The sequence below is a fragment of the Ceratotherium simum genome, chromosome 8, assembly GCF_057802395.1.
Source record: "Ceratotherium simum simum isolate JZ-2026a chromosome 8, ASM5780239v1, whole genome shotgun sequence".
NCBI classification, from domain to species: Eukaryota; Metazoa; Chordata; class Mammalia; order Perissodactyla; family Rhinocerotidae; genus Ceratotherium; species Ceratotherium simum.
In genome coordinates this window covers 41,755,636-41,778,365 of record NC_141907.1, presented here as the reverse complement: position 1 = coordinate 41,778,365, position 22,730 = coordinate 41,755,636, and the positions used below count along the sequence as shown (strand labels likewise).

The window sequence follows — 22,730 nt, the reverse complement described above, 5'->3', positions numbered from 1 at the left end:
TATTTTTCTGGTGCTGTGAACTAAAAAAGTTAAGCCCTTGAAGCTGTTGGCTTAACTTAGGACCTCAAATCCTGAGGTTCAAAGATATTTAGGTGTCAGTTGGACTAACTCTGAGTTTTTAGCTTGGTAAAACAGCACCACATTTATGGAAGTTGCCTCAGATTACACAAGGAACTAGTGGAGGATGGGACCACTAGAGCTCTGTCTCCAATTTCTTTTGCCTCCACCCTACTTGGAAAAAATGGCATTGGGAAATAAACCATTCTCTGGACAGACTGGACCACATTGCTGTTGGCCAGATTAACAGTTGGACAGGGAAGAAATAACTGGGTTCTGGTTGACTTCCACTTTTGAGCATCTAAATAATATTTTTAAATTTCTGTAGTAAAGGAAAAATTAAGCTCTCTGAAAATTTAAGTATGATACAAATCTTGGCATTTTATTCATTTTATAAAAGAAGAATCTGAAGTTATTGTGACATTGAGAGGCCCCAAATTCTTAGTCTATGTTTGAGTCATGTAAATGGCTCTAATTAAATTTTAAAAATGAATATTGAACCCTCTAATGCCAGACATGTGAGAAACTGTATTCACAGAAGAGCAAGACAGTTGGTTGAAAGCTCATACCTGCTTTATCCTTCATTATCAAACATGTTAGACATATATATCCTTTTGATTAAATCTAAAAAGCTGAGTAATCATGGTCATGTAAAGTTGGCCTTTTGTTAATTCTCTGATGTAATATTTTAAACAGTTTCTGATGGAATGTAAATTATTTTTCTAATTAAGTAAGTTCCATGTGCTCCACGTAGAAAACAATGGGAAAAAATGAAGTTTAGGTAGAGTTTATATCAACCAAAAGCCTACCATCCAAAGATAACCCTTGTTAAAATTTTTGAATATTTGTGTGTGTATGTGTATAATATATTTTTTATTCTTATTACAACAGGAATATATGTTCACCATAGGAAGTTTAGAACCTATACATAAATAGAAGAAAATAAAAATCACAGTTTGAGAATTGCTTCAATAAGTATACCATAATTTTTAAAAAATTATTCCTCTACTTTTAAACATTTAGGATGTTAGTATATAATATTTTAGGCATATAAATGATACTTTGGTTCTGTAAAAATAACTATTAGCTATTAAACCTTAAGAAAAAATAAGTATGTTATATCTTGACTTCTCATATTCAGAGAGTTTCAAGAGGACTAGATTAGTCAACATTTTCAATTTGCAGAGAGTTTAATGAACTCACACTTGCCAAAGACCACTGAGTGTGGCATAGGGAGGAGGAATGAACAGCAGCCAGATTGTAGGGGCTAGAGAAGTTAGGAAGGAAAGGCAGCACATAATAGACCACTTGTTTGTGCCACGTGTCTGTGACTGGCAGTCGAAAAACAAGAATAACTTGGCACAGGGTTCAGAATTTGGGCACCAAGTTCAAAGAAAGTTGTTTTAGTGATAACTGGAGATTTATAAAAGTTTTTAGTAAGTGAGGAGGGAACTAGTGGAGAGAGAGAATGCTATGAGGTAATCCTAGTATTTCCATTCCAGGCTTAATTTAAAGATATAATTCACTTAGAGACTTCTGAGCCCCCTCTGGATCTCAGGGCCACTTATAGTCACTAGGCATTCATTCAGCAAGTATTTAATGAGTAGCTTGTAATCTGAGTACTGGAGAGATAACCATAAACCACAGACTACATAAATAAGATATGGTTCCTTCCAGGCCTAATAAATGAATATTCTACTGGTAGAACAAGAACTCTTTTCTTTAACTCTGTCACCTTAGAAGCACTCATGCTGGCTCTGTCTTAAGTCACTTTTATGAGCTTGATTTTTTTTTTTTTAATAAAGAGTGTGGTTTTTGGAGTTATCTGCTGCGAGTTTGAATTCTTGCTCTATAACTTATAAGTTATGTAATTTTGAGCAACTTACTTAAACTGAATCTTCTACTCTGTAAATGACCATAATAATACCTACCCATTAGAGTTGTTGTAAGAATTACGTGGATAGTAAATGTACAGTATGGAACTTAATACCTGGGATATCATAAGCTCTCAATAAATATTAGCTATTGTGATGATGATAGTGATGATGATGATTGCTTGGATTCCTGGTTTAGTCTTTTCTACCTAGTTCTTCTGGCCAGTAATTTGACATGGCAAAAAACGAAGAGAGAGAGAGAGACATTAGGAAGCAAAATGTTGGTTGATTTGAAGTGAGTGGGATCAAAACAAGTGGATGTGCCAAGTCCCCACCCATTGTTGGGATGAGGTCTTCCAAGCAATGAAGGCATTTGGAAAGATAACTTGACTTCATGGAAAAAGTATTTAACTGTGTTCTTGGTCTTGAATTTCAATTTGAGTTCATTAATTCATTTTTTGTTAAAAGAGTTAATACATGTAAAGCACCTAGAACAGTGCTTGGTACACAGAAAGCATTCTATCAATGCTTCTATCATTGCAACCTGTTACCATTCATTTGTTTATTCTTTCCTTCATCTAACAAATATTTAGTGAGAGCTCACTAGCTGCCAAGTTTACCTGCTAGACATGATGGATAAAGGGAGATCTAGATAAGCAGTTGCCATTATGAAGATAAGGTTCTAGGAGAGGGGAGATCTGCTATTTTTGGTCAGGTTTCTAAGCCCTTCTGCATTTTAATGTCTTCATCAGTAAAATAAAGTTTGGCTCTAAAATTTCAGGATAGTATCATCCTATGACACTATTTACCTGGCTGACTATTTGCTGATTATTTATTCATTCATTAAATATTTATTGATCCTACCATATATAGGCACTGTGCGAGGTGCTAGGAATTAGTAGTAACCAGAGCAGACACAGTGTCTGCCGTCATGGAGCCTTAAGTCCAACACACAAGGCACATGTTGACTAGGTAATTGTGACCTTGATTAGTGTTACAGAGGGCAAAACGCTAGGCTTATGTTATTGATTTGTGTAACAGAAACTAAAAATGTATGTTACTCTTGATAGAAGGGCCATTATAAAGCATTAGTCCAGCTTCTTTTTCCTCGTGTTTTGTGAGTTTATATGTTCTTGTCTGCTTAAACAGGGGCGGTTGGACATCATGGAGACAACTTGGTAGAGAAGATCATTTCAGCGCTTCCCCAGCTTCCAGGCCACACCAGTGATGTGATGGTTAACGTGGTAGAGCTCACTGCACTCCACACTGAGGAGGCGGGTCAGAATGTGGTAGCACCAGGCTGTCTTGCACAATCCAGGTAAGATATGCAGTGTTTTTTTCCTGTCATCCTTCTTCCTCTTCCTAGGAGAGAAAACTTTCTCTCCTAGACTGAGTGTTTCTGTAGAAAGGAGACAGTAAAGAGTTGGTCTGGTTGAAAAATTCATAGTGGATAGCATTTAGAAAAAAGCATGGTTTGAAATAACCATATCCATTAAACAACAAGTCAAAAAGTATGGAATTTTATAGAGGTGTCATTTAGATGTAATCTAAGCCTGTTTCCAGGATCAGTTAAGTGAGTCAATTTATGCATCTCCATTTCACAGACAGTTTCACGTGGAATTGAGTCCAGGCTTACTCAATTTCTTTTTCCCAGTGGACTTTTCCCATGATTAAATAACAGCCTACATAGCTATGAAACAGCGCATCTTTTTATATGTGAACAATATGCTCTTGGGCATCAGTGGGAGAAGTTCTTCTTGCTATGTATATTTTTTCACATGCTTAGAGAAGTCAGAGAAAGAAGATGGTGTACTTTAAGTTATTTCAAAAGTAAAAGAACATTTCTCCAGAAACATGACAATAAAAAGATACAAGAGTTATCTTCTCTACTTTCTCCTTCATCAACAATTCTTATGGGGGAAAAAATGTGTTAGAAGGGGAAAAAACTGTCTGAGAGTATCTGTTTACCTTATCTGCTTGTGTTTTATTTTTAAACAAAACAGTACCTTTTGGCATTATGGTTTCAAATCTTAACAGTAACAGATATATTTGGAATTTTCTTATCATATTTGGAATTAATTTTCAGCTCCTAAAGTTTTCAGCTTTTTTATAGATAGTTAAAACATTAATTGAATGCCATTATGTATGGGCCAGTGTGGGAAGGAAACGGAAAGTTCTGTACCCTGTCTTTTTTGTATGCTTATATACACAACAAAAACATAGGCCGTGTGCTCACTTGGGCAGCATCTATACTAAAACAGAGGCCTGAGGGTTTGCAGCTATACAAACCCAGAACTAATTGTGATTCGAAATACTTTTAGCTGTTCAAAATCTATTCAAAAGTTAACTATTAAGGATTTGCTGTGAGTCTTATTCTGGACTGAGTAATATGAGGGACATCAAAGAATATAAAATATCATTCTTGCCTTCAAGGAACACTTTTCTTGTTGGAGTAGTCATGGTTTACACACAAGTACCATTAAAAAAATCAGGACTCATGTGTCTGCTACAGATTATAAATTTTAGAAGTAAAGTATCAGGTTAATGTGGTCTTTGTAGATCAATGTGGGCCTTATGGGACTCCTGGTGCTTGAATTAATTATGTCTTGAAGGATTTAGAAAAGGAGAAAGGGCTAGAATGAGCATAGGTATGGAAACAAGAACAGTTAGAGCCTGATATGATGGACTGTGAGGAAGAAAGATAACCTCTCTGGACCACCACTGCCATCAGCTCTATTAACATTTTCCAGGACTTTCTATGTGCCCCACACACTTCCAGGCATTTTACCTTTGGGAAGTCATTTAAGTTTTACAATAACCTAATGAAGGAGGTGTTGTTATTCCCCCATTTTACAGTTAAGGAAACTGAGGCAAAGAGATATTAAATAACATAGTTAGCAGGAGGTGGAACTAGAATTTGAGCCCAGAATGTTTAATTTCAGAGCCCCTGTCTTAACTTCTATGCCATCTAGGCAGGGGCCAGAGAAGAGCTAGGCTCATGCATAGGTTTAAAGAGACAATGAGAGACAAAAATAAAGTTACTTCATGATTTGGGGAGTCCTATTTGTTCAACATAGTGATTACACAAACAACAGAAATCAATTTTGGCTAATTTCAGCAAAAAAGGAATTTATTAAAGGGGATTGGATAGCTAACAGAATCAAGGAAGAACTGTTAAACAGATTTTGGAAAGGACAACACAGTTTCAGGGCTCTAGGGGGCAAGAACTCGGGAAAAGCCTCTTCAAAGCCTTGACATTAGAGAGACTGAATTTTAACTGTTTTCTGTCTTGAGTCATTCAGGTTAAGATTCAGATTCCAGGGGGAAATGTAAGATTTGCCTAACTTGGGCCTTGTGCTCACCTTTTGCCCATTGTGGGTTGGGAGCAGTTCACACTGACTGAGAATTTTGCCAAGATCGTGTGGCATGGCGGAGGGGTAGTTCCTCAAAGGAAAACTGAAACATTTACCAAAAGAAGAGGGAAGGGGTGCTGCACAGGCAAAAACAGTAGCTGCCCCTTAATAATAATAGCACACACTTACGGAGAGCTTATTGTGTAACAGGCACTGGTCTGATCACTTTATATACAGTGACTTATTTAATTCTCACAACATCTCTATGAGGTGGGTTCTATTGTCATCCCCTTTTATGGATGAGGAAAGAGGTTTAATAACACACCTAAGGTGACACACACAGAAGTGGTGGGGGCCTATATTTGAACCCGGACAGTCTGACTTTAAAGTCAATGCTTACTGTTACTCTACGCCACCTCCACAGAAGCCTAAGTTAATTACAAAGAGAGCAAGTGAGCTCCCCAGAGAAGTTTGCAAAAAGAGAGAAGAGTTGAATTCATCATTAATGAGCAGGAAAAACAAGTGAATTCTGAGAAGTATAGTAGGACAAATGTAAGAATCAAGACACCTTAGATCTACAAGTAACGTTTTGATTATGGCCAATTTATTTAACCTTGACTCCTTAGTACTCATTCTACCCCAAGCTTGGTCCAAGGCTTAAATCAAAGCAGTGTTGGAATCCCATTTCCCTTGCCTGTGATTGCTTTAGAAATGGGGAGGTAACAAGAGAGAAAGTCTCCTTAGGGCTTCTTTGCTTCTGAAAAGAGAGTCAGGAAAGAGACACACTTCCCCTTTCCTCTTACTCTCCTCCCCCAGCTCCCAGGACTCTGATGTAAGTGCTGAAACTACTTCAGCCGTATTTGCTCACATGGAGCTAACACATGGAAGGTGACGTGGTCAAGGGGGCCACAGAAGAGCAGCCATGGGATCCTGTGTCTGGACCTCATATTATGTAGGAGAGGATAGTTCTTTATTGCTCAAGCCAAATTGAGTTGCTGTTTTCTATTACTTGCAACCAAAGGCATCCTAACTGACACATTTTCTGTACCTCATTATTTCATCTATAAAATGAGGGCCTTGGCCTAAATAACTTCTAAGGCTCTTGGGTTTGAAATAAAAATTCTTCCTAACTGAGCCCCTGCTGTGACTCAGCTCTGCCTCTGGGCACTGGCTGAGTTCATTTATATATATTTTCCCCTCCTGGTCTTTGTTTTCAGTGGGTGCCTTTTCCTCTCGTTATGAGTGTTGTTATGGGATGTGAGCTTTGAGTGCCATCTAACTATGAGAGTTTGGTCATACATGTCAAAGGCAGTGATGAGTTCTAGAAGGATCTGAATAAAGAAGAAAGCTTTGATGAAAGCAGGTCTGGTGAAATAGCAAGACTGGAAGTCAGGTTGCAGAAGATAAAGAGATAGGTGGTGAGAAAATTATAAGCAAATAAAGATCTAAAGCAATCATTGGGAGAAAAATGGTAGTTTCTTTACAGTTGCTTGGAAGACCAAGGGAATTGTGCTGATTAATTTCTCTGTAAAAGAGGAATTGAAATAAATTATAGATTTCCTAGCATATACTGTACTTCCATCAAAATAACAGCAAGCGCTACTACCTCCAACATCACCCCCCAGAAAATTCTCAGTGAAATGCATGTGAGGATGAAAAAGTTAGTACTAAAATGCAAAACAGATGGGTGTTTGGCAATAAATAATGTGCCTACAATGGAATAATCTTTAAAAAAACAAGTCTCTAACTATGATATAAGCCTTAATAATCAAAATTGATTGCTATTATAATTTTTCTAAAAGGCTGTTTGCAATTATAGCAGTTGAAGTTGTTGTCAATGCAAATGAGAAATTGGTAACTTAAATGCATTGTAACATGGCTTTCTAGTCCCTATCCATTGGTCCCTGGATCATATGGAATATTTTGTACAAGAAGGAGGAAGAATCTTTTCTGTTCTTATGTTTTCCTTCTGTTGAAGTGGGTTTCTGTTTTCTGCCTCAGCTCTACTCTCCCTAACCTATTACTCTTTTTGTTCCTTGAGCACCTTTAACCTGATGCCCTACTTGCGTTTACTATGTCTGTGCTTGGTGCCTCTGGCTCTGATCTAACCCGGTGCTCATGGTGCTGATGGTTCTGCTTGGTCCAGGGCCCACTTCTCCCATTGCTCCCCATATGCCTCATGGTGAAAGCCAAACACCTTACAATGGCCTACGGGACTGTGTACCAGCTGGCTCCTTGGCTCCTCTCTGACCTCATATCTTATTCCTTCCTCCTTATTCACTCCTTTCCAGCCACACTAGCCTCTTTTCTGTTCCTCCAATAGGGCTCTCACTGTCTCGCCACAGGGCTTTAGCTCTTGAAGTTCCTTCTGCCTAGATTGTTCTTCCCATGGATATATGCTTCCCCACATTCCCTTTCTTCCTTCAGGTCTTTCTTCTTTCTTAGTTAGGCCTTTTCTGTCCATCTTAGCACTTCATATTTCCCTTCCTGACTTTATTGTTTTTCTCCTTAGCACTTAGCACTTTCTTTTTTTTTTTTTTAATAATTTTATTTATTTATTTATTTTCCCCCAAAGCCCCAGTAGATAGTTGTATGTCATAGCTGCACATCCTTCTAGTCGCTGTATGTGGGACGCGGCCTCAGCATGGCCAGAGAAGCGGTGCGTCGGTGTGCGCCTGGGATCCGAACCCGGGCCACCAGCAGCGGAGCGCACGCACCTAACCGCTAAGCCACAGGGCCGGCCCGAGCACTTTCTAATATAGTTGTTTATATTGTATTTTTGCTTCTCCCTCTCCTAGAGAGCCATGGAGAAAACTCCCCAGTAAAGAGTTCCATGAGAGGAGGGATATTTGTCTCTTTTATTCACTGCTGTGTCCCCAGTGCCTAGAACAGTACCTGGCACTCCAGAGATATTTGTTGAAGGAGTGCATGGTGATGGATGCTGCAGGGGCAGGATCCATTAGCGGAGTGAGACTGCTGGGCTAAGATAGAGAGGGTAAAGCCAAACCAGAGCATAGGAGAGGTTAGTTTGGGAATGTCTAGACTCTGTTGAATATTTGAAACATTCTCATTGTGTCAGCAAAATATAGCAAAATTGACTCAGCAATTCTACTTTTAGGACTTTATTTTGTGGATGTAATTTGCACACATGTAGAATGATATATTACATTCATTAATCACTACAGCGTTTGTAATAACAAGACTGGAAATAACTTCAATGTCTATCAGTTCAGTAAATTGTGGTACACTCATACAATGGAATAATATTTAGCTATTAAGACAGAATGAAGAACGAAGAAGTTGTTTATATACTGATAAGCAATGAGCTCGATGACCTACTTCAATTGAAAAAAGCAAGGTGTTTTTGAAATATATATTCACACTTGCTTGTCATGCATAAAATATATCTGGAAAAATGTAAGGGAACTTATGACGTTGGCAGCCTCTGTAGAGGTGCACTGGGTGGCTGGGCATACGCTGAGAAGTTAGTGAAATGAAAGAAGATGAGGAAGGAGGGAGATGTCTTACTATGTATGTTAATTTGTGTATCGAATTTTCAATCATGTGAATGTATTTCCTATTAAAAATAAATAGAAATTAGATTTAAATAAAAACGCTACTTCTTTAAGCATGTTTAAGGTAGGATTCTGTGCTCCTATGAAGGAAAGTGGCTGTCTCTTACTTTGGAAACTCTACAGAGCTTCTCCCCTCTACAGCATCTTCCTTCCTCAGTGAACCATTCTTTATTTTAAAAATTCTGTCAAAATGCAAAAAACTACCCTGTAGTTATGTTACGTGTCTGTCAGCCCTACTAAACTGTAACTTCCTTGAAGGTAGTAACTGTGCCTGGCACTCTTAAGAAGTGCTAGTAAATTGAATAATAGAATGAACAAATGATTGAATAAATCTTACTAGATTTGAGGCCAAGTATAAAAATGATGACATAAATCCATGAAAAGCCTTATCTACTTCATTTTAGCACTTAAGTCACTATCTAGCCTTATTGATTGGTTTTATTATATATATATGTATATGTATATAGGAATTTTCTAAGTACTTTTCCCCAAATGCCCCTCATTGTCTAGGTCAGTGAGAAGGAAGGCGGGTAACACTGAGTGCCTGAATTTTGTCAGGCATTGTGCTAGGTGTTTTAAAATGTATTATTTCACTTAATCCTAAAAGCAACTCTACAAGGTAGATATTATTCTTTTTGTTGTTACAGAAGTTGAGAAAAAGAGCCAAACTTGCACTAAGTGATGGAGTCAGGTCATTAAAAAATATGCATCTTTTTTATTTGTTTATTTATTATTGAGGTATAATTGACATATGACATTATATTAGTTTCAGGTGTACAAAATAATGATTTGATATTTGTATATATTATGAAATAATCGCCACAATAAATCTAGTTAACGTCTGTCACCATACATAGTTAAAATTTTTTCTTGTGATGAGAATTTTTAAACTCTACTCTCTTGGCAACTTTCAAATATGCAATACAGTATTATTAACTACAGTCACCATGCTGTACATTACATCCCCATGACTTATTTATTTTATAACTGGAAGTTTATAACTTTTGACTCCCTTAACCCATTTCGCCCACCCCACACCCCTGGCAACCACCAATCTGTTCTCTGTATCCATGAACTTGTTTTAAAAAAAATAATTTTTTAATTCCAAAGCACATTTCTTTTCTACTATACCATACCAACTCTCTGACACATGCTTAGTTGAATGAATGTATAAATAAACCAATGAATTCAGAAATTATGGGTATTTTGGTTTATAGAAAGCAATATTTTAAGTCCAGTTTTCTTGTTAGTTTTCATGCTGGAGGTGGGAATGTTTTTTTCCTAGACTATAGAGCAGCGGAATAGAGTAGATCTTATAAATAAGAGACAAGGGCCGGCCCTGTGGCTTAGCGGTTAAGCGCGCGCGCTCCGCTGCTGGCGGCCCGGGTTCGGATCCCGGGCGCGCACCGACACACCGCTTCTCCGGCCATGCGGAGGCTGCGTCCCGCATACAGCAACTAGAAGGATGTGCAACTATGACATACAACTATCTACTGGGGCTTTGGGGGGAAAAAAAATAAATAAATAAAATCTTTAGATAAGAGACAAATGCAGCAGTGGTTTCAACCTAAACACCGCTGAGCCAATTTTTTGTTAACTTTCACACTATTAAGTAACCTGATAATGATGTGTATTAGGTCACTAACTGGACCCTCAAAGTCAAAAATTGTTAAACCATCTCTAAATAGTGCTGTTTTTTTCCCCTGGGTTTCCAAATACCAATTAAATATCTCTATTAAAGAGACAATAACATTTTCAGAAGGAAAAAAGGCAATTTTTCTTATAGCAGAATCAGAGGTATTACTTTGATTTTAAATTTACCTACAGATAAAATTACTGAACTTGGATGAAAACATTAAGTAACTGTATATTCAGTGTTGACTTTGGGGTGGAGAGCCAGCACACAAGAGGGTGTGTCATCACATAGCATGGTTATGAACAACCTTGCTGTTGGTACAGGCTGTGAGCATCTCCTCTTCCCCACTTGGACCTCCCTGCAAAATGACATTTTTTTTTTACTTTTGAAGTAAACATTGGAAATTGAATAGGAGAAAGACCTACCTCTTCTCAGCATACAGCCTACTATATTTAACTTTTTAAAGGAATTCTAAAGATCATCTGGTCTCAGTTACAGGTATAGAAAACAGAATTCATTAAGAATTTGTGGATGGTAGGGTGAGATAAAGCAGGATTCTTTTCTGAAAATGAAGGGATAAAAGTGTCCACTAAGAAATAAATAATTTATTTATTTATTTTTTAATTTTTTGTTTATTGCAGTAACATTGGTTTATAACATTGTAAAAATTTCAGGTGTACATCATTGTACTTCTATTTCTGCATAGATTACATCATGTTCACCACCAAAATACTAATTACAACCCATCACCACACGCATGTACCCAATTATCCCTTTCACCCTCCTCCCTCCCCCCTTCCCCTCTGGTAACCACCAATCCAATCTCTGTCCCTATGTGTTTGTTTATTGTTTTTATTATCTACTACTTAATGAAGGAAATCATACGGTATTTGACCTTCTCCCTCTGACTTATTTCACTTTGCATCATGCCCTCAGTGTCCATCCATGTTGTCACAAATGGCTGGATTTCATCGTTTCTTATGGCTGAGTAGTATTCCATTGTGTATATATACCACAGCTTTTTCATCCATTCGTCCCTTGATGGGCACTTAGGTTGCTTCCAAGTCTTGGCTATCGTGAATAAGGCTGCAATGAACACAGGGGTGCATGTACCTTTGCAAATTGGTGTTTTCAAGTTCTTTGGATAAATACCCAACAGTGGAATAGCTGGATCATATGGTAGTTCTATCCTTGATTTTTTGAGGAATCTCCATACTGTTTTCCATAGTGGCTGCACCAGTTTGCACTCCCACCAGCAGGAAATAAATAATTTAATATGCCAGAGACATTTAAGTTATATTTCTTGATAAAAAATTATGTTTTATAGATATATTTTTCAGAATTATTCTTTTTTTTTAATGCTTATTAACAAGAGAAGATTTGAAGGTAGAAATTATTGTTCTATAATTGCTCACATATTGTAGCTCTGTCATGGTATTTGTTAGTTAAGGAATGTGCAGGCAACCCCCAGAATCTTTTTTGTATTGAAAAATTTCCAGTGGTTTGTGGTCTCTGTGTTGTGAGAAGACTGAACTCTGGGTCATTGTGGCTTTGGGATCCATAATTTAGATGCAAACTATGGCTCCTTTAAACAAAGCCAAGAACCCTGTGAAGTTAGCTAAAATGGAAAAGGAGGGATGGAAAGACTCATTACATTTAAATAAGTTCCTAATTAGGTTAATATTCACTGCCAAGTTAAAATCAAGTCCAACAATCTAACTCCTGGGGAGGTAACCAACCACAATCTTTATTGGGGTGCTTCTCAATCTTCTGTTATATAGATGAGAGTGTATTCAACAGCCGGCCAGGATTGTCCCACAGCTCTGGTTCCAGCTTCTCTCTTCTGACACCTGCTGATACTCTTGCCTGAGCCCTTTTTCCTTGCTTTTCTTTTACCTCTGGCTTCTAATAAATAGTGTCACCCCGGGATAATGATTGGTAGTGGGCTGGCTGGGATCAGCAGGGTGGGGGTAGGTGCCCTTCTAGCAAAGCTGGAAGGAGAAGAGAGTAAAAACTAAGGAGGAGATGATTTTAACAATAAAAGAAGGTGTCTTTGGGGCTCAAGGCAGGCGAGGTCTGAAATCCAGAAAGTTTATTTGGGTTAAACATGAGTAGAAATATAGACATGAACCTTCTAAGCATGTAAATATGTGTTGTAATTTATTTACTCAAAATATTTATTAATTGACTACTGTGTGCCAGGCACTTGACGAAGACAAGATCTCTGCCCTCATGGAACTTATTCTAATAGGGGAGACAAACAGCAAATAGATAAACAAGTGAATATATAATGCTAGTTGGGAATAAGAGCTCTGAAGTAACTAAAGCTAGGTAAGGGAATCAAGAGTGACTAGAGATTTGGGGTGGTGAGGAGGAGTTTGGAGGAGATAGAAAAGGCCTTTCTGAGGAGTGGTCTTTCAAGCAAAGACTTCAGTGAAGTAAACTGCAAGCCTTGTGGATATCTGGGGCTAGAACATTCCAGCCTAAGGAAAGGGCTAGTTGTTCAAAGATAACTCATTGTGGTGTTAGTTTGCATTTCCCTGATGGCTAATGATGTTGAACATCTTTTCCTGTACTTATTTTCCATCTGTATATTCTCTTAGATAAAATGTCTTTTCATATCTTTTGCCTGTTTTCTAATTGCAATTTTTATTGTTGAATTTATATAAGCCTTTGTCAGATAAGTGATTTGCAAATGTTTTCTCCTAGTCTGTAGCTTGTCTTTCATCCTCTTAAAATGGCCTTTTCACAAAACAAAAGGTTTTTAATTTTGAAGTTCAAGTTATTACTTTTTCCTTTTATGGATTTTGCTTTCGGTGTCAAGTTTAAGAACGCTATCTAATCCTAGATTCTGAAGATTTTCTATGATTTTTTTCTAAAAATCTTATAGTTTGATGTTTTACATTTAAGTCTGTGATTAATTTTGACTCAATATTTTTTTATAAGGTGTAAGGTCGAAATTTTTTTTTGCCTATGCGTGTCCAGTTGCTCCAGTACCTTTTATTTGCCCTTCATTGCTTTAGCACCTTTGACAAAAATCGGTTGTCATCTTATATCTACAAAAAATATTGCTTGGATTTTGATAGAAATTGCATTAAACATGTATCAATTTGGGGAGAACTGACTTCTTTACTATGGTGACTCTTGCACCCATAAACTTGGTGTGTTTCTTCCTTTATTTAGATTATCTTTGGTTTTTTCTCATCAATGTTTTGTACTTTTCAGCATACAACTCCTCTATTCGTTTTGTTATATTTACACATTAAGTAGTTAATATTTTGAGCAATTGTAAATGTTACTGTAACTTTAATATCAGTGTCCACATGTTCATTGATAGTATATAGAAATACAATTGATTTTTGTATATTTACCTTATATCTTCAACCTTGCTGAATTTACTTTAGTTCTAGGAGTTTTTCTGTTAGATTCCTTGGAATTTTCTATGTAGATAATTATGTCATCTGCAAATAGGAACAGTTTTATTTATTTCTTTATGACTTGTATGCCTTTTATTTCCTTTTGAGTCTTATTGCCTTAGCTAGTACTTCCAGCATTATGTTGAATAAGCATGATGAGAAGAGACATCCTAACCTTGTTCCCAGTCTGTGGGGGAAGGCATTCAGTCTTTCCCCATTAAGTATAATGCTCTCTGTAGGTTTTTTTTTTTTTTTTTTTTTTAAGATACTCTTTATTTTCTAAGGAGATGTCCCTCTATTTCTATTTCTCTGAGAGTTTTTATCCTGAGTGGGTGTTGAATTTTGTCAAAGCTTTTCTGCATTGATAGATATAATCATGTGATTTTTCTTCTTTAACTTGTTAATATGGTAGATTATATTGATGGATCATTTTTATTATGTTGATTTTATGATATCTCGTGAGATTTTTTTCTTTGGCTGATGGATTATTTAGAAGTGTGTTTTTTAGTTTCTAAGTGTTTAGAGATTTTTCATGTTTTATTTCTGTTATTGATTTTGAGTTTGTTTCCATTGTGGAGAATGCACTCTGCATGATTTCAACTATTTTAAATTTGTTGAGGTTTGCCTTATGCCCAGGATATGCTCTATCTTTATATGTGTTCCATGGACACTTGAAAACAATCTGTATAATGCTATTGTTGGTTGAAGTGTTCTGTAAATGTTAATTATGTCCTTTTGGTTTATGGTGGTATTGAGTTCTTCTGTATTCTTGCTGATTTTGTCTAGTTTTTATATCAATTGTTGAGAGAGGGATGATGAAATCTCCAACAATAATTATGAATTAGTCTATTTTTTTCTTTCATTTCTATCAGGTTTTGCTTCTCAAATTTTTTAGCTTTGTTATTTGGTGCATACATTTTAGGACTGCTCTGTCTTCTTGGTGCATTGACCCTTTTTTCATTATATAATGTCCCTTGCTCTTTCTGGTAATTTTCTTTGCTCTGAACTGTACTTTATCTGATATTAATATAGCTACTTCTGCTTTCCTTTGCTTAATGTTTGCATGATATATCTTTTTACATCTGTTTACTTTGAACCTGCAATATCATTATATTTGAAGTGAATTGTTATAAAAAGCATATGATTGAGTCATGTTTTTTAATCTACTCTGCTAATCTCTGTCTTTAAATTGTATATTTAGACCATTTACATTTAATGGAATTATTAATATGTTAGGGCTTGAGTCTGCCATTTTAGTTTTTATTTTCTGTTTGTTGTCTGTTTTTGATTTCTGTTTCTTTTATCCAGTCTTCCTGTCAGTCACTTTTTTTAGAATTCCATTTGATTTATCTACAGTGTTTTTGAGTGTATCTCCTTGTATAGCTGTTTCAGTGACTGCACTAGCTATTGCATTTTGTATATACATAACTCATCGCAATCTACCGGTGTTTTTATTTTATCTAATTAAGTGAAATGTAGAAAGCTTGCCTCCCATTACTTCCCTTTACCTTCTGATATAATCATCTTAAATATTTTCTCTACATACATTGAGAATTGCATCAGACAGTGTTATAATTTTTGCTTCCACCATAAAACGTAGTTTAGAAAACTCAAGAGAAGAAGGAATGTTTATTGTATTTACCTATATTTTTGCTTACTGTATTTTCTTTCTTCCTAATGTTTCAAGATTTCTTCTTTTTTAATTTCTTTTCTTTTCAAAGAATTTCCTGTAGCCCTTCTTTTAGAATAGGTCTGCTGGTGAGAAAATCTCATAGCTTTCTTTTATCTGAGAATATTTCCCCTCATATTTGAATGATATTTTCACTGGATATAGTATTCTGGGTTGATCATTCTTTTCTTTCAACAATTGAAAGATCTTGTACCATTTTCTTTTGGCCTCCACAGTTTCTGATGAGAAATCCACTGTCATTTGAATTATTTTTCCTTTATCTGTTTTCGCTTTCAAGATTTTGCCTTTGTCGTTAGTTTTCAGAAGTTTAACTATGAGGTCTTGGTGTAGATTTCTTTGGGTTTATCCTATTTGGGGTTTGCTCAGCTTATTGTATCTGTAGGTTTATTTCCTATGCAAATTTGGGAAGTTTTCAGCCATTATTTCTTCCAGTAATTTTTATCCTTACCCACTTTCTTCTCTTATTCTGGGATGCCAATGATAGACATATGAGTTTCCTATTGCTGCTGTAGCAAATTAACACAAACTTAGAGGCTTAAAACAACAGAAATTTATTTTCTTAGTGTTCTTGAGGTCAGAAGTCTAGAATCAGTCTTCTAGACCTAAAATCAAAGTGTTAGCAGGGCTGGTTAGTTGTGGAGACTACAGAGAAGGTTCTGTTCCTTGCTTTTTCTAGCTTCTAGAGGCTGCCTTGGCATTCCTTGGTGGGTAGCCACAACATTCTAATCTGAACTTCCATTTTCACATTGCCTTTTCCTCTGACTCTGACTCCCCTTGTATCCCTCTTGTACAGACTGTTACGATTACATTGGGCCCACCTGGATATATTTTTTCCTTGGAGAAAAATATAAAATAAAATCGTGAAATACACAAATGGAATCATATAGTATGTACTCTTTTGTGTCAGTCTTCTTTTACTAAGCATAATATTTTGAGATTCACCACATTGTTTTTATCTCTTTCTAATACTGAGTTGTGGCATTCCATTGCATGAATATAGCACAGTTTGTTTAGCTATTTTCTTGTTTATAGAAACCTAATCTGTTTCCAGTTTTTTATTATTATGAATAAAATTACTGTGAACATTCTTGAATAAGTGTTTTTGGGGAGATATACTGTCATTTCTCTTTCCTTTCAGTGGAATTGCTGGGTTATACTTTCATTTCAGTGGAATTGCTATGTCAAAGGGTTATATATGTTTAGTTTTAAAAGAAACTGCCAGATTTGTTTTAAAGTGATTGTACTATTTTGCTCTCTCACCAACAATGCATATGAGTTCTGCTTGATCCTTGTTCTCACCAACATTTGGTATCGTCCATTTTTGTGGACTGAATTGTGTCCCCTCCAACATTCATATGTTGAAACGCTAACCCCCAGTACCTCAGAATGTGACCGTATTTGGTGATAAGGCCTTTAAAGAGGTAATTAAGTTAAAATGAGTCCCTTAGAATGGGCCTTAATCCGATATGATTGGTATTCTTATAAGAGGAGAAGATTAGGACGTACAGAAAGACACCAGACACAGAGAAAAGGCCTTATGAAAGCACAGCAAGAAGTTGTCCACCTGCACCAAGGAGAGAGGCCTCAGGAGAAACTAGACGTGCTGACATGTTGATCTTGGACTTCTAGCCTCCAGAACTGTGAGAAAATAAATTTCTGTTGTTTAAGCCACCCAGACAGTGGTATTTTGTTATGGCAGCCTGAACAGACTAATACATCCATTGTTTTCATTTTAGTCATTCTTGGGGGTGTGAAGTGGTATCTCATTGTGGTTTGAATTTGCATTTCCATGGTGACTAATGATACTGAGCACTTTTTCGTGTACTTATTGTGTGGAAAAATTGTAGTCCACATACATTGCTGGTAGGAATATAAAATGGTGCAGCAGTTGTGAAAAACAGTTTGGGAGTTCCTCAAAACTTAGCCATAGAATTAATGTATGACCCAGCAAGTCCATTCCTAGGTTTATACGCAAAAGAATTGAAAACAGGTATTCAAACAAAAACTTTTACATGAATATTCATAGTAGCACTATTCCTAATAGCCAAAAGGTGGAAACAACCAAATGTTCATCACAAGATAAATGGATAAACAAAATATAGTGTATCCATACAATAGAATATTATTCAACCATAAAAAGGAATGAAGCCTTGATACATGCTTCGATGTGGATGAACCTCAAAAACATTTGGCTGAGTGAAAGAAGCCAGACACAAAAGGTCACATATTGCATGATTCCATTCACATGAAATATCCAGAGTAGATAAGTCTATTGAGACAGGAAGCTGAATAGTGGTTGTCAGGAGTGGGTGGAGGGGGGCAGAGGGAAAGACTACTAAATGAGTATGAAGATTCCTTTTGGGGTGATGAAAATGTTTTGGAACTAGATAGAGGTAAGGGTTGTACAACATTGTGAGTATAATAAATGCCACTGAATTGTAAACTTCAAAATGGTTAATTTTATGTTATGTATATTTTACATCATTAAAAAAATAATTGAATAATGTAAGCCACTGTGAGATATCCTTAAATAACCTCACATTCAGTTCTTTAATACAAATTTAGCTTTGGTAGAATATATACGTGTTTTCTAAATATTTCAGTTTCCCTCCTTTCCTTCTGGAGAAATCATCTCCCACCTGCAACCAAGGCCTAGCAATATTGCATGCTTGAGCCAATGGTATATAGGCTGAAGCCATGCTTTAAGAGACAACATGTGGTTGACACATCTCTTTTCTCTTTGCCTGAACAACTAGAAATGTTCAGCCTGGATTCTGGAGTGAAGATGAGGCAGAGCAGAGCTCATCCAACTTTTAGTAAACCTAAGACACAAATAGGAAATACATCTTCATTGTTGTAAGACACTGAGATTTTTGGAGTCATTTATTACCACAATATAACCTACTCTATCTTGATTGATACATCAGGTAATAAAATCCCAGGATGGTGGAATTTCAGGTGACTTTTTTTTTTTTTTAATTTTTAATTAATTTATTTTTTCCCCCAAAGCCCCAGTAGATAGTTGTATGTCATAGCTGCACATCCTTCTAGTTGCTGTATGTGGGACGCAGCCTCAGCATGGCCAGAGAAGCGGTGCGTCGGTGCGCGCCCGGGATCTGAACCCAGGCCGCCAGCAGCGGAGCGCGCGCACTTAACTGCTAAGCCACGGGGCCGGCCCTCAGGTGACTTTTATTTCCTCTTATTTTTGTGTATTTTTCGAATTCTTCAAAAATAGCACATATTATTTACATATTCAGAAAAAAATAAAAAAATTATTTTCGTTGTGGAAAAAATATTTAAAAAGTTGAAAAATAATTAGAAGCAATGTTTTTTTTCTGGTAATATTCCATAAGTTGTTAATGATTGTTCTTACTGATAAATTATAAACTCATAGAGGGTAGGAACTTTAATGGATTGAGTGCATTAACCTCACCATTTCTGAGTTTTTAATGAATTATGATTATCTCCGTTTATAGCTCCAAATTGTTTTCCCCGCAGTAATAGCAGTTTAAAATATTCAGTGTCTTCTTAATGACTCAGTTTATAAAGTATTTTCTAGGGATATACCCTGGGCAAGACCTTTCTCTTAACTAACATTTTGCCCATTTTCGTAACTGACTACTAAATTATACTCTTTGGCAAAAGCATTGACCCAAGAATTTAGATCTCTCTGTATTTTTTCATAATGTAGAGATTTTGCTCTTCTTTTGTGGGAGAGAAAAGAGTATTTCATAAGTGCTTAATATGCATCAGAGAGTAGCACCAAAGATTACTTATGTTCTTAATTTAATCACCCAAACAATCCCTAAAGTGAGTATCATTATTTTTATCGTAGAAAGGAAAAAAACAGAGCATATAGAAGTTAGTTAACATGTTGAAGGTTATAGAACTAGCAAAGAGAGTGCCCTGGATTTTGAGCCCAGGTTCTGATTACAGAACTCATCTTTTTTCTTTTACACTAAAAGCTGCCTCCGTATTTGTACTTTATTTATAGAAGGCTGCACTTTATATGTGAAATAACATCACTTTGTTTTTCTACTGATATTATCCTTACCTTTTCTCCCCTGGGACTTTATCACTGAGTACTACATTGGGTAACTATTTTAATTATGGCTTTTCCAATATTAGAATTCAATTTCGATAATTGCTTTATGGACCATATTGATGGTGGAATGAGAAAAGAGATTTTCATTATACAGCCAAAATCTGTTATTACCCAACACTAGTGTGTGACTATATTTCTCCTTTTCTGTGAGGTGCACAGTGCAAGAGTTTCTGAGAGCTGTATACATTCTACAGTTTGGCTTTACTTGTAATTTAGGATTTTCTTTGTTTCTAGGATTCCCATACTTTAAAAAATGTCAGGCTCTATAAGGAAGAAGCTGCAGGTCCTTAGAGCCCATATTTTATACAAAGAGATTACTATGAGCATTTTGAATTAAATTGTTTCAGCAGCACCAAATGTAATTTTTAACTTAGGAGAAGGGTTGTGAGCATTTAGTGCTTGGTATTACTGAGTTTTCTTGTTGCATTTGCTTAGAACAGTGTTTTCAAATGTTGTTAATTGGAGAACACCTTATTCATATACTGGACTTTTATCTTTTAGCTACTTAATATTTTTCTTGGAAGTGATTGATACCTTTTTTTTTTTTTTGCTGAGGAAGATTTGGCCTGAGCTAACATCTGTTGCCAATCTTCCTCTTTTTGCTTGAGGAAGATTCGCCCTGAGCTAACATCTGTGCCAGTCTTCCTCTATTTTGTATGTGGGTCACTGCCACAGCATGGCTGCCAATGAGTGGTGTAGGTCCGCGCCCTGGAACCAAACCTGGGCTGCTAATGCGGAATGCGCCAAACTTAACCAATAGGCCATGGGGCCAGCCCTTGATACCATTTTTTTCCCCTGGTTTTTTTTTTTTCAGTTGAGGTCATAATAGTTTATAACATTGTGAAATTTCAGTCGTACATTATTATTTGTCAGTCACCATACAAATGCGCCGCTTCACCCCTTGTGCCCAACCCCCCATCCCCTTCCCCTCTGATAACCACTAAACTGTTCTCTTTGTCCATGTCTTAGTTTATCTTCCACATATGAGTGAAATCATATGCTGTTTGTCTTTGTCTGTCTGGCTTATTTCACTTAACATAATACCTTTAAGGTCCATCCATGTTGTTGTGAAGGGGACAATTTGGTCATTTTTTATGTCTGAGTAGTATTACATTTTATACACACACACACACACACCCCCGCATCTTCTTTATATATGTATATATATACACCACATCTTCTTTATCCAGTCATCAGTCGATGGGCACTTGGGTTGCTTCCATTTCTTGTCTATAGTGAATAATGCTGCAATGAACATAGGAGTGCATAAGTCTCTTTGAATTGTTGACTTCAAGTTCTTTGGATAAATACCCAGTAGTGGGATAGCTGGGTCATATGGTATTTCTATTTTTAATTTTTTGAGAAATCTCCATACTGTTTTCCATAGTGGCTGTACCAGTTTGCATTCCTACCAGTAGTTTATGAGGGTTCCCTTTTCTCCACATCCTCTCCAGCATTTGTTATTTTTTATCGTGGTAAATATAGCCATTCTGACAGGTGTAAGGCGATACCTCATTGTAGATTTGATATACATTTCCCTAATAATTAGTGATGTTGAACATCTTTTCATGTGTTTTTTGGCAGTCTGTATATCTTCTTTGGAAAAATGTCTGTTCATATCCTCTGCCCATTTTTTGATTGGGTTGTTTGTTTTTTTGTTGTTCAGGTGTGAGAGTTCTTTATATATTTTGGAGATTAACCCCTTGTCGGATATGTGATTTGCAAATATTTTCTTCCAGTTGGTGGGTTGTGTTTTCATTTTGTTCCTGGTTTCCTTTGCCTTGTAGAAGCTCCTTTAGTCTGATGAAGTCCCACTTGTGTATTTTTTCTTTTGTTTCCCTTGTCCGAGTAAACATGGTATTTGAAAAGATCTTTCTAAGACTGATGTCAAAGAGTGTACGGCCTATACTTTCTTCTAGGAGTTTTATGGTTTCAGATCTTTCCTTCAAGTCTTTGATCCATTTTGAGTTAATTTTTGTGTATGGCGAAAGATAATGATCTACTTTCATTCTTTTGCACGTGGCTGTCCAGTTTTCCCAGCACCATTTATTGAAGAGACTTTCCCTTCTCCATTGTATGTTCTTAGATCCTTTGTCAAAGATTAGCTCTCAGTAGATGTGTGATTTTATTTCTGGGCTTTCAGTTCTGTTCCATTGATCTTTGTGTCTGTTTTTGTACCAGTACCATGCTGTTTTGATTATTATAGCTTTGTAGTATATTTTGAAGTCAGGGATTGTGACGCCTCCAGCTTTGTTCTTTTTTCTCAGGATTGCTTTAGCTATTCAGGGTCTTTCTTGCCCCATATGAATTTTAGAATTCTTTGTTCTATTTCCATGAAAAATGTCATTGGGATTCTGATTGGGATTGCATTGAATCTGTAGATTGCTTTAGGTAGTATGGACATTTTAACTATATTTATTCTTCCAATCCATGTGCAAGGAATATATTTCCATTTTTTTGTGTCATCATTGATTTCTTTTCATAATGTCATATAGTTTTCAATGTGTAGGTCTTTCACCTCCTTGGTTAAATTTATTCCTAGATATTTTATTCTTTTTGTTGTGATTGTAAATGAGATTGTATTCCTGAGTTCTCCTCCTGTTAGTTCTTTATTAGAGAATAGAAATGCAACTGATTTTTGTAAGTTGATTTTGTACCCTGCAACTTATGCTATAGTTATTGATTATTTCTAGTAGTTTTCTGCTGTATTCTTTAGGGTTTTCTATATATAAAATCCTGTCATCTGGAAACAGCGAGAGTTTCACTTCTTCATTGTCTGTTTGGATTCCTCTTATTTCTTTTCCTTGCCTAATTGCTCTGGCCCAAACCTCCAGTACTATGTTGCATAAGAGTGGTGAGAGTGGGCACCCTTGTCTTGTTCCTGTTCTCAGGGGGATGGCTTTCAGTTTTTCCCCGCTGAGTATGATGTTGGCTGTGGGTTTGTTGTATATGACCTTTATTATGTTGAGGTACTGTCCTTCTATACCCATTTTGTTGAGAATTTTTATCATAAATGGATGTTGG

The 22,730-nt window shown here is 36.4% G+C and overlaps 1 protein-coding gene across 1 annotated transcript in view; it reads left to right on the top strand.

Moving 5' to 3' along the window:
- SCFD2 (sec1 family domain containing 2) overlaps window positions 1-22,730 on the top strand; it is a 386,325-nt gene that overhangs the window by 12,240 nt on the left and 351,355 nt on the right. Inside the window, exon 2 of the mRNA XM_004419062.3 lies at window positions 3,081-3,249. Coding sequence (XP_004419119.1) covers window positions 3,081-3,249 — 169 coding nt within the window. The remainder of the gene's footprint in view (window positions 1-3,080; window positions 3,250-22,730) is intronic.